Here is a 13,156-nt window from a genome sequence, read left to right as displayed (position 1 = left end):
CCATTCCTCCCATTAAATTTAAGGAGACTACAGACATGTCAGGTATATGTATATAAAGATTGGCAGGATCCTGGCTTAAATAAAGTGCATTCCCACTGACAAGTCAATAAGATGTTTAACATTTTTTTAATAAGGTGTTTTTCTAGTAATCCAGGTAAGGACTGTTTGTTTGAATATTGTATATTGTTAACCTGACAATGTTTCTTTCACACTGACCTGCATATTGTAGAAGCTTAGTCGCAGGCTATTAGAAAGACAAGGCGGGTGAGGTAATATAACAAAAGTTGATAAATGATATTATCTCACCCACCTTGTCCCCCTATCAAACATAATAAGCAGATATACTTTGTTGTTGTTGTTGCATTTTTTGCATTGCGCGACAGGTAGCTCCTGATATTACTATAAACCCCCAAGGTAAGGGGAGACGTCACCAAACTGAGTCCACCGCAGATTAAACTCAGATGTCACAGGAGTAAGGGGGGAGGAGGTTGTGGAGGGGGGAGCTTAAATCAACCTATATCAACCGCTGGAAGCCCTGAGTGACACAAGGGGGCCTCAATGAGAGCGATGGTAGCCTCGGAAAATGGACTTCTGGCAACTCCACCTAGCCAATGAGATTAACTAGGAGGCAGGGCTCTTTCCCCCGCCGCCCCCTTCCCTTCTGTGCGTGCGAAGACTAGGTTGCGCTCTGGTGTAAGCGGAGCTGCTGCGCGCCGCCACCTCCCCCCCGTCTCTCTCTCTGTCTGCGCTCCGCTCCGCTCCGCTGTAGCTGTCCTTCAGCAGGGCGCTCTCGAGACCGCCGGGGAGCGCGAGCTGTGGCGGCAGCAGCCGGGGAGGAAAAACAAAAGCAGACCGAAGGGGACACGCACAGCCATGGATTACTATGACTCTCAGCAAACCAATGACTACATGCAGCCGGAGGAGGACTGGGACAGGGACATGCTTTTGGATCCAGCTTGGGAAAAACAGCAGAGAAAGGTAAATTCCCCCCCCCCCTTCACCCTCACCTTACCCCTTTCTTCCCCCCCCCCCCCGCATCCTAGTAAAGATCCTGGAGCCGGGGTGGGGGAGAGAGATATTAGTAGAGGCTGCAGTAGCTCCATTAGAGAGGAGTATTGTGTTACAGGCATTTAGCAGGATGGGGGTGGGGGAAAGGTTTCCTTGGATTTGCTGGAGATTAGTTGTATTGGGGCTCTGTGTGGCTACCTGCGCACGTTCAGTCCCTCCCTGTTTAACGCTGGGGTATTTTCCACGTTTGCTGAGGGTCCAGGGCAGAGAGCTGGTCTGATTGATAGCTGGGAGGTTTCCTGTTGGCAGCCGGATCCCTGCATCACCCCCTCGTTTTATTTAATTAAATAATGGAGCCTCGTGTGAAGAAGGGAGTTGGGGGTGGGACGAGCTGCAACATCAACCTAATTATGGATTTGTATATGCATAGCCGCCTCTCTCCTCCTCCCTCCGATTTTCCCCATATGGTCAGAGGTTGCAATGGACCCAGCTCTGCACAGGACCTGTTGAGATGCAGAGCTCGAATAATGTAGCAAATAGCGCGCCCCACGCCTCTCCTTTAATTCGGTCTAGAACAGTGATTTTAACTGAGTTTAAACCAAGGTGTTATCTGGTGGCTCACAGATCCCCGTGGAAACAGCGTTTGGAGATTGTGTATTAATCGCCTATGGAGGGCTTGTGTGATTTAAAGAAACAACGTGTAACATTAGGCTGTTGTCTTTCCTACCTGTGTGTGAGGGAGGTGGGTGGGCGCTGAAGTAGTGCGACCTATGAGGGGGGTGGGTAAGCAAAGAAATGGGGCCGTTTTATCGCCCAGTGTAGCAGCGCAGAAGTTCCTTTCCCCCCCTAAAGCAACAGATGTTTCCCCTGTCAGCGCCAGGAGCCATGCAGACGGGAGCCCTAGCTCCCTCCCCTCACATTTCGCAATGCAATTTACCAGGCAACACTCCTCACTTTCTGGGTTTTTTTTTGATAGCGATGCTGTGCGTGCTATTAGGGGCCGCCTAGCTGCTCCTCAGGAAGCTGTTGAAGAGCTGATTTGGGCGGCTGGTGGTGCCCTGGGGGAAGGGAGGACTGTGCAGGTACATGTGTGTCTGCTACGAAGTGTCACTCCCATTGCAAAGCTCTCCACACGTCTGCGTTGCCCCCAGAGGACAGTGGCACACAAAGGAACGCTCTCTTTGGAGGCAGCAGACGCTGATTAAGGAGGAAATCAGAATGTGAATGTAAAATTGGCTTGTTCCCCAGGGTGCAGGCTCCTTCAGCTGCAGATGACCTTTGTAGGCTAGACTTGTTTCCCTGTATAGTGGGGAGGCAGGAGCACTACAGCTATTTAGGAGATCAGATTGACTGATTGACGAGCAATCTGTTGTTAGTAAATTACCTTTTCCATTCCCACCACCTTATTCTCCCTTTTTGAATGGTCCCCAATTCCATGTGCTCACAAGCAGGATGAAAGCTCACTTCTCATTTGAGTGGTGTGGTTTAGGGTTGGGCTTGTGCAGAACTTATGTCCAAAAATGGTAACATTCATCCCTTTTTTAAACTGGGGTGGGGGGGGGGAAGTTTAGGAGGAGTTCTAGCTGCTGCTTTTTCGTTTTGTCTAAGCCAGTGGCACCCTGTATTAGATCACTGGAATCCTAATCCTTGAAACATTTCCCTTTTAGTCACTTCATCAGACAATAAAATATATATATATATTTTTTAAAAAGAAGCATGGCAGGGCACCTCCTACAACTGTCAAGTCACTAGAGTGAATCACTTGTTAATTTTACGCTTGCAGTTTGTATCACATCTTGCCATGCCTGAATTCTGAATAGAAAATGGAACTACTTTTTTGTCACACATAGTGGATATAGGTAGGGCCCTACCAAATTCATTTTGGTCCATTTCATGATCCTAGGATTTTTAAAATCATAAATTTAGTGATTTCATCTATTTAAATCTGAAATTTTATGGTGTTGGAATTGTGGGAGGTGGGGATCACAAGGTTATTGTAGAGGGGTTTGTGGTACTGCTACCCTTACTTATAAAATCATGAGTGGTATAGAGAAAGTAAATAAGGAAGTGTTATTTACTCCTTCTCATAATACAAGAACAAGGGGCCACCAAATGACATTAATAGGTAACAAACACAAGAAAGTATTTTTTTCACGCAACGCACTGTCAGCCTCTGGAACCCCTTGCCAGAGGGTGTTGTGAAGGCCAATACTATAAAGGGTTCAAAAGGGAGCTAGACTGATTCATGGAAGATAGATCCATCAATGGCTATTAGCCAGGATGGGCAGGAATGGTGTCCCTAGCCTCTGTTTGCCAGAAGCTGGGGTTGGGTGACAGGGCATGGATCACTTGATGATAACCTACCTGTTCATTCCCTTTGGGGCACCTGCCATTGGCCACTGTTAGAGGACAGGATACTGGGCTTGATGGACCTTTGGTCTGACCCAGTATGGCCGTTCTTACGTACTTCTGCCTTGCTGCTGGCCGTGGCGCTGCCTTCAGAGCTGGGCAGCTGGAGAGTGGCGGCTGCTGGCCAGGAGCCCACCTCTGAAGGCAGAGACGCTGCCAGCAGCAGTGCAGAAGTAAGGATGGCATGGTATGGTATTGCCACCTTTACTGCTGCCTGCAGAGCTGGGCCCTCAGTCAGAAGCCGCCGCTCTCCAGCCGCCCAGCTCTGAAGGCAGCAGCACAGAAGTCAGGGTGGCAATACCATACCATGCCATCCTTACTTCTGCGCTGCTGCTGGCAGGGCACCGCTTTCAGAGCTGGGTGCCCAGCCACCAGCCGCTGCTCTCTGGTCACGAGGCTCAGAAGGCAGCAGTGCAGAAGTAAGGGTGGCAATACCATAACCCCCTAAAATAACCTTGTGACTGCCCCCCCTGCAATCCCTTTTTGGGTCAGGACCCCCAATTTGAGAAACCAGATTGCCTTATGAAATCTTTCAAATCCTGCCAACTACAACGACTGGAAAGGTTTTCAACAATCAGTCTGTATTCTGTATGAACAGGTGGTCCATATTTATCTCTTCCTGGTTGTCTCCGACTGCTATATCCACCGCCTCCACCACCCCCACTGCAGCTGCTGTAGCTGCTGCATCCTGGCGGGGGCCCTGGGCATGCTCCACTATCACCCGCTCCCTGCACAGGTCTTTGCCATTCAGCTCGTAAATGGCATCGTCGGTGTCGTGGGAGTCCTTGAACTCCACAAACCCATAGCCGTTCTTGAGATTGACCTTGAGCAGGCGGCCATAGCTGCTAAAGAAGTGCTGGATGTCCTCTTCCTGGACATGGTAGCTGAGGCACCTGATGTAGACGTGCAGCATCTCTGCAGGGCTGAGGGGTGGCAGGACGAGGAGAGTTCGGTGCTGCAGAGCCCGCACCGCACCGTCCCAGAAGCGTGGCCTGCTCCACAGCACAATTTGAGAATAGACATCCCTGCTCCCAGATAGCAGTGGGTCTCAACCTTTCCAGACTACTGTACCCCTTTCATGAGTCTAATTTGTCTTGTGTACCCTCAAGTTTCACCTCACTTAAAAACTACTTGCTTACAAAATCAGACATAAAAGTACAAAGTGTCATAGGAGGCTATTACTGAAAAATTGCTTGCTTTATCATTTTTACCATATAATTATAAAATCAATTGGAATATAAATATTGTACTTACTTTTCAGTGTATAGTATACAGAGCCATATAAACAGGTCATTGTATGAAATTTTAGTTTTTACTCACTGTGCTCTTTATGTAGCCTGCTATAAAACTAGGTAAATATCTAGATGAGTTGATGTACCCCCTGGAAGACCTCTGTGTGCCCTCAACATACCCATGGTTGAAAACCACTGTTGTATAGACCAAACTAGGCCCTGGGTGGTAACTCTGCAATCCCATTGTCTTCAGTGGATTTGCACAGTTGTAACTAATTGAAACTTTGTAAACAGTTCTGTTGACACATAAAAGGACTAGAATCTTTTTGTTGCGCTGGCTCAGCAGAGGGAACGCAGGACTAAAAAGTAGTAAGAATTTAGATCTGCTGATTTTTAGTAACTGACTCTGAATGCTGAGCAGATCTGCACCCAGTGTGCAAGGAGATATTTGTACAAAGTTAGTTTTCAGGTAGTTTCCACACGTTCCGTGTGCTTGTATTTCTCCTTCTGTACAAAGAGATTGATGTAGTGTTCCTCACAGGTGAGTAGTGAAATTGGGATTAATGTCTCCTATAAATCACTTTGAGATCTGTGGAGGAAAAGCCTCTAGAAGTCCTTGTGAATGATGATAGGCATTTTTAACCTGATAGCTGGAAGATGCCTCCGTTCCCTCACATCATCTTATCCTCTCATTTCCGACTCCATTGAGTAACTAACTCCCTGCAGGAGCTTGCTAGGTGAGGAGCAGGAAGTTGTCAGTTTAGAATTCAGGGGGCACTGCCACTGCTTGGAAAAACCAGCTTTCCCAGCTGTATTGCTTTTCCGTAAGAGGCTTTTGGGGATGTCATGTTTTCAGAAGGGTTTTTAAGAGGCTTTCAAGAGCTCATCCCAGCAGTGATATTCACTTAAGGGGTGGAAAATAATGAACAGAACGAATTCTGCTCAATCTGACTTTTAATAAGCGTCTGCAGTGCCCATTTGTACAACAGCAGGGGTCTCTTGGGGATTAAAGCTCTTGGTGAAATCTTTCAGTTAGAAGAAATTACCATCTATTATACTCTTACCCATTATTCTCAAGAAAATACAGGAAATGGGCTTCCCAAAACACTTGCTAAGGCCTAACAGACTGATGCTACTGCTTCTCTGTTACCCAGTGAAACTTTTTGAAAGTCACTGTCAGAAGATCACTCTCAAAATGCTCTCATCACTGCAGGCTGTTGGGAAATCTATATAGTCTTGTAAAATGTGCCAATTATTGCCTTTCTGTGGGCATTTACTAGTTTTGAAATACTAGCCAATTTGTTGTTACAATTGTAAAAGCCGCTGTGAAATAGAACTTCACAGCCCACAAGAATTTCTGCCTCTTTATCAGAAAAATCCTGAGGCCTTGATCCAGCTCCATAGGTCAATGAAGAGACGCCCACTGACTTCAGTGAGGGCTAGGTCAGGCCCTGAGTGAATAGATGAGCTCCCTGCAGATCAGCAAGCTTGGGCTTCATCTGACTGATGATGGAAGAAAGTCCGCAGCTGAAGACAAGCAACCCCCAGTGAGAACACCAGCCCCTGAGGGTGCAGTGGCAGTTAAAGCTAAAAGGTTTGTGGGGCCAGTGACTCTTGCGGTGCCTCCATCTGAAATACCATAGATCTGAGTCTTAGAGATGCTGAGCACTTGGCATCTCTGAAAATCAGGCTCATGTTTTTTCAAATGGTTCCCTCTAATTTCAGACACTGGTCATTGTCTGTAAGCGACTTGTCCAAGGTTGCACAACCTAGAGAAGAAAAATCTTCTGATTCCCAGCCCGGTATGCTAATGGCAATACAGTGCTCCCTGTCTGACCAGACAGCTGCCATCTTGACAATATGAAGCAGAGTAGGGTGAAGAATCCATTTGTAACTAGTGAACAGAAATTAAAAACCAACAGAAGTTGTATTTTTGTCTACTGTTAAGGGGTTACATTAACATTATTTAAAAATATTGATTCAATGTAAATGATTCAAACACTTCATTTTTATTAAAAAAAATAAAAAATAACATTGCCTGTTTTCTCCAGTCCCATTACCACACAGGACTGCCTACTAGAAAACTGCAATAGAATGCACTTCTTGCTGAGAAATCTAAACCATTCTGATTTTTGGAATTGGTGGAACAGTGACAGCAGTAGCTAAACTGTGCTGAACACTTCCTGTTTATAGGTAAATATTGACTAAATACGATATCTATAAATCACTGAAATTATCTGTTAGAAATGGCACCATCCCATGATAATCCTCTGAGTCTAGCAAGCAGTGTATAATATGCCATATGTAAAGATAGTTATGAACATAAATGATGGTTTGTATGGCCAGAAAGCTCTGGAATGGGTGCTGTCTGCCTGACTCTCCGTTCCATTCAGTCCAATGGATTGAACCACAGAAGTTGGTTCAATAAAATATATTACATCACCCACCTTATCATTTATTAGTTCTTTAAAGACGTTTAACTAAAAAGCATCCCTGAAGTATTGCTGCAAACAATGGCTAAATCACTGGCTTTGTAAGGCAATTCATTGTAGAGCAGTGGGAGGTGGCTCACTTTCTCTCTGTTCATTTTTTTTTTTTTTTACCAAGAACATTATTATTCATTGTAACTTCTTTATATTGTGAGATGAGTGAGGCATCTGGGCTTTGTAGTGACTTTTTCATCCACACAGCAGCTTGTTAGTGGAAGAACTAAGGAGGAGGTGGGGATGGACAGGAAAATGGTCTGTGCAGATTTGTGAGGGATGTTACAGAAGTGTGGACAGCAATTGGAAAAACACAAGATTTAATGTACTGGATCAAACCATCTGTCCATCTACTATGAGATCCATCCTACTAATCCCCTACAGGAGGGGGGGAAACACCCAAAAGGAAGCAAGCTATTAGCCCAGCGGTGTGAATGTATGGTTCTGGGGAATTCCTTGACTGTTTCAGGCAACCAGTTTAAATTCTTGGGTCTGTGATTTGGTTATCACTATCTTACTGTACAGAACTACACAAGGCAAAGGTGATACCATTAACCAGCCTCCCTAACCTCATTACTGATTTTCAGAGTGTAACTTGGTATGTATTTTGTGCTTACTGCTAACCCAATAAGTGGGGAAATTTGAACAGAAACTGTCCAGAAAGTTGTATAAACACTTTTTTTTAGGCTGTGTAGTGAGAATTGGTCGTCTTCTTCTTTTTTTAAAAAATGGCATGTTTTGAGATGGCCTTGTCCTGATTCAGAAATTAAATGTAGCTAAATTACAGGTTTGGGAGTATGGGTCTAACGATGTTATTAAAATACCTAGGATTGGAAGAGCAGCTGGCTCAGATTAAAATGACATCTATTGTGTCTTAATTAGAGCGCGCACACTCTTTTTAAAAATGTTTTGGCCATTAGATCACCATAATAGAAATGCAGTAATGTATCCTGGAGGGTGGGGGTGGTTGTGCAGCTATTTTTGTCCTAGGCACTTTGCTCTTGAACTAGTGCTTCACTGCATGCGATATACAATTCCACAGCCTCACGTGTAATACATTTTATATACTAGAGGTTGTAAGCCATCTTCACCAATGGGGATGTGGGATTGTGTACTGCTCATTGCAATATCTTTGGAATCCACCCATGAAATTGGACTGGAGTCCTCCTGGTTGGTGGCACAAGTTTGGTGATAGGGACGGCAAAAGCTAACACAGCTTTGCTTAAGAAGGCTTGGGCGCTGTCACTACATTGCAGCTAATTTTATTTTATAGCATTGTCTGTGAAGTCCTGTGCCTGTGGTTTATCACTGTTGTGTCTAACACTTAGGACATTCTCTGGGGTTTGGTTGCATTGCTATGAGACAGCTTGCTCTATCTGAAATTAGACTGGAGAAAGGGATGGAGACTCTACCTTAGGAAACACTTTATGAAGTCTTCCTAAGGTGCCTATCAGAGCCACGAAAAGGCCAAGTTGTCTCTGGCCCATAGGCCCAGTGGTTGTGTTGCTGTTTTTAAAAAAATTATCTCATAAGGGCCAAGCACCAATTTTGGAGGGGGGGGGGGGAACTCCACTGTAGTTACTTAAAAACTTTGTCATGTGGGTATGTTAGGAAAAAATCCACCATAGCCTCTCCCACCTCAAGACAGGGAAATAAGTACTCACCTGCCCCCACCAAAATACAGGGCATTTAATAAAAGGCCTGAATTTGTGTATGTGTGTAAAATAAATATATAAAATGCAGGAGTGTTTTTCCCGCCCCCCCCCCCCCCCCAAATTGCCAAATGTGAGCTTTGGGAGAGGGAGTGACTTTCATGAAGAATGCCCACCTCCAGGATTTCAGTGCTGGAGACAGATATCCAGAGCCTTGATCAATTTTGTAGATGGGGAGAGGATGATTTGTGAGCCTTGACTATTCACCATGGGGCCTCCAATCTGAGAGTAGCCATCACTCAAATGTCAAGTCCAGTTAACCTTCTCAGGGATACTTCCAACTGCATTTTGTCCTCTTGAAGCAAGATTGACTGACTCATTCTGAAAGGAACCTGTTGGTGATTGTGGGGAATCTCTTGAATGGGGGGTTCAGAGTGGGGAGAAATGGAAGGGACTCCTTGGGACTCTAAGCAACAAACTGTATTAACTGAGTGAAACCGCAAGCATTAATAAGATTAGCAAAGAGCTGGCTAGCTTCCTGTTTCTCTACTGCTGTCTTTTTTTTTTTTTCCTTCCCTTCCCCTTCATTATAACAGAACCCAGCCATAGGATGTTTGTGGTGTGGCCTGGAGCCAGACAAGCCTCTTCGCTCCCTATTAGGCAATAAAACAGCACTTCTTTTTTTTTTCCCTTTTCCTTTTTCTTTCCATGTTAATTTCCCATTCTTTTTATCTTTCCTGCCATACTGGTAATGGACATGTGACTGGATGGGCTATGACTACTGTAAGCAAGCTCTTCCAGGGCTGTACCAGTGTTACCACTGCTTCACACCTCAGTGGTGTATGGACTCAAATCTGTCTTCTGTCTGCCTTATGTCTTTCCTCATTTCTTCTTCTTCTCCTGCTTGCCATCTCCTGTTCTTTCTCTCTCTGTCCCAATCTCTCACGCATGCCTGGAAGTACTGAGACCTGAATTCAAGAAGGTTTTATGATTGCAAATCCAGGTCCTACGATTGTATTGCACCCCCTTACCTGAAAATATTGCCAAGTGTGATGAAAAACATTGAAATGCAGCTGCCTTCTGGGTGGGAGGCAGTAGCCAACCAGTGACTACAGTTTGCTGCATAGCTGGGGTGGGGCAAGAAGAATTCTGGCTGAGATGCCTTCTCTGATTGTATGTTGGTGTCTTCTGTCCCCCTAGGGCCTGACTTTTACAGGTACTGATCATCCACAACTCCCGCTGAAGTCAATGGGAGCTGCAGTTGTTCAGCATCTCTGGAAAACCAGGCCCAGAAATCTCATTCAAAGGGCTTCCTCAATGCATGAGTACAACTCCCATTGGTGTGAGTCTGAGGTGTATGGGTAAATGTAGCGTGGCATATGGCCATTTACCCAGCTGAGTCTTACAACTATGAATCAATCTACACAGAGAGAATGCCTCCTGGAAATGCATTCCAGTCTGCAGAGTGGGAACCGACACCAAAACCTGCTGTTCCATTGTATTGGAGCCACGGGGCACTGTTCTGAGTGGGAGATGCTGACAGGTGACAAAACTATGTTCTGGTCATTAGTATAGTTTTAAGTGCACACTATTGAGGTGTGAGACTCTAGTTAACTTGTGTCTCTTCTCAGATCTGGGAGGTTCATGTAAGTGACTGGGCTCTAAAGGCCAGCAGGCTAGTTTTTATGAGCAACCCTACAAAAACAAACCAATGTGATTAATGAAAAGATGTGGGAGGTGGAGAAGAGATTTCTTTAAGGAAATCATTCAAACTAGCTTGGAAGGCTTCATTGGTCAGTGGAAGGGGGGCTGACTCGGAGCAGAATCAGCAATAATTCTAAATCTGCTTAATTTTGTAGTGACTCCAGATTACTATGATGCTGGTCACCTACCACCCTGAAATAAAAAGTTTTATAATATAAAATGGAGTGGAGGTAGCCCATGCCTTGATCTTACCCTATAGGTGCTGTGTTGCAAGCTCCTTATTGACTTGCCTAACTTTAGTGATTATGGGTTCAAAAGCAGCTCAAGTCAGCAGAGCCTGAAACTGGCTAGGAAACGTAATCTCTGCTTTAATAACTAACTGTACTAAATCATCAGAGTAGATAGGCAGAACTGATTGCTGGGGATGATCAGAAGGCCCATCCTTCATTATAGTATAGGGTTTACTTTACTTTGCATTTACCTAATTCCAGTTAGCGGAGCAACCCTTTTGCAATAATCTGTATCCAGGCAAAGCAGGGTACCTGTGTAGTAAAACAGCTCAGGAGCTTTCATTCTACTTGCCTTATAAACAGGTTCACTATTGTGTGAGGTCTGCGGAGAACACACACACATTGCTATCAGGTTCTTTTAGTATCAGGCTTAGCTCTCAGAGGGGATTGATCCAAGACCTGTTGAAAGCCACAGAAAGACACCCAATGACTTCAGTGAGCTTTGGATCAGGCACCAAGGGTTCTTGCTACTCTTCAGTGAGGTGTAAAGTGTGTTTATCTTAATTACTGCTGTAATGTAGGTTGTGTTAAACTCTTGAATACAGACCTGGGAACTAAGCTCTCAAGATTTCTGGGACATGCAGAGAGATCCAGGTATGGTCCATGTCCGAACTGTTCACTCTCTTCTTCACTATAGAAAGTGAGTATATGTCTCACAGGGTTTCCTGAAATTCTCAGTGCTGTTACCTGTGGCACCTTTATTGGTGTGAATGCACTTCCCAGCAAATGCACAAGGCAGTTGGTAAGTAACTTGTGCTACTTAATTTGTTATCGCCTAAGAAAGATATTAAACAAAATTGAGTCCCACTGCCACCCCTAAAAAGCCCCTGTCCCCTTTTAATTAATTGATTGATGCTGTAGTGAGAACTATTCTCTTAAGTATTTATCCAAGCTTGGTATAAGTATGTTAATTTCCTTGGGGTAACGTTCATTGTAGCCAATAACATCTGTCTATTTTTTCGTTGTCTTAATACCCTAGTAGGTATCCCCAACTGTACCTTTTGTGCCAGGGAGATCTATCTATGTCCTACCTGGCTTGGGAGATTTTGATATTCTGTGGAGAAGAGAACAATAGCTAGGCCTGTGTGTGTGTGTGCACATGTTTCAAGCTACTGGCTTCACTTCTACTCCAAATCATGATGGTGTTTTTGTGAGTGGCTGCTGTCTGTGCTGTACGTGCACTGTGGATACAGCAAGAACATCAATCTCTCTAGCACTGTTTGTCTGGCACCATTCACCAGCAAACAAGTTCAGTCAGTTGAATTGCCTGGAGGTTGGGGTGGGAAAGGGAAGGAAGAGGGTCCTCTTTATAAATGCTTCATTAATAAGAACCAGTCTATTTCGAGGTGGCTAACTCATGGACACTAGCTGTTTCCCAAGGGCTTTGTTAAGCACTGGGGAGCTCAAGGCAGGACTAAAACTGGCTCCAGCTGTGGGGAGCCAACTCTGAACTCACTCTGGGCTGTAGTCCCAACTCCTTGGCTTTCCTGGTCAGAAATCCTCATCACCAGCCTGCATTCCTGACTTGATCAAACTTTTCTCTGCCCGCATTTGAGCTGAGTACTGGTAGTGGAAGTGACTTGGAGAGGTAGGTCACACAGAAAGGGCATCATTGTGTGGTATGGGGGCTCACATGCTTTAAATCTTAGTGGTGAGGTAGGCTGACAGCATATATGAGACAATTGGGGATGGAGGGAGCGTAGGAGTAAATAGCTCCCACAGAGGAGCAATGTTCTTTATTTGTGTTATCATAGCACCTGTGGGCCTGGGTCGTAGATCACTACTCCATTGTGCTAGGCGCTGTACAAACACAGAACAAAAAGATAGATTGTAAGCCCTCTGGTGCGGGGACTAAGTATAAGACGAGATGAACACAGACAGGGCGGTCCAAGTAAACAGTGAGACAGTACTAGTCAGCATGATAGGCAGTGGTCTCTGCACACCAGCAACCCAACTGTTATCAAGGTGTGTGAGTTTTTTTTTTTTTTTGGGTAGGCATCATGGCAAAGGAGAGGGTTTTTGAGAGGGGGTTTGAAAATGATGAATAATGAGGTGGCTCTGGAGACGTTTACGTGGAGTACCTCCCAAGCATATTGGGCAGCATTGGGGAGCCCTCTGGGAATTGGAATTTTTTCCCCTTCACTGTGGCTCTGGCACATTGGATGTTCCTTTCCCCTTCTATTGGATAGGAAAGCTCCATTTTCTTTCTCATCCTGAGTGGTACAGGACAGAGGTGATATGTTGCTGGAGCAGGAAAAGCTGTGTGACCATGACAGGTTTCAGAGTAGCAGCCGTGTTAGTCTGTATTCGCAAAAAGAAAAGGAGTACTTGTGGCACCTTAGAGACTAACCAATTTATTTGAGCATGAGCTTTCGTGA

At 45.1% G+C, this 13,156-nt stretch overlaps 1 protein-coding gene across 6 annotated transcripts in view; it reads left to right on the top strand.

Annotated features, from left to right (window-relative positions):
- The first annotated feature begins 667 nt into the window (after window positions 1-667).
- ACTN1 (actinin alpha 1) overlaps window positions 668-13,156 on the top strand; it is a 129,843-nt gene continuing 117,354 nt past the window's right edge. For 4 of the 6 annotated variants that reach the window (XM_048852280.2, XM_075129648.1, XM_048852279.2 and 1 more), the window contains exon 1: window positions 668-978. In XM_048852280.2, the coding sequence (XP_048708237.1) occupies window positions 874-978 (105 nt within the window). In that variant the 5' untranslated portion in view covers window positions 668-873. The remainder of the gene's footprint in view (window positions 979-13,156) is intronic. The other 2 variants (XM_048852278.2, XM_048852277.2) reach the window with 1 other exon arrangement.

Source organism: Caretta caretta, chromosome 6, assembly GCF_965140235.1.
Source record: "Caretta caretta isolate rCarCar2 chromosome 6, rCarCar1.hap1, whole genome shotgun sequence".
Classification (NCBI taxonomy): Eukaryota; Metazoa; Chordata; order Testudines; family Cheloniidae; genus Caretta; species Caretta caretta.
The sequence above is the reverse complement of the archived record's forward strand: the minus strand, read 5'-3'. Positions and strand labels throughout refer to the sequence as shown.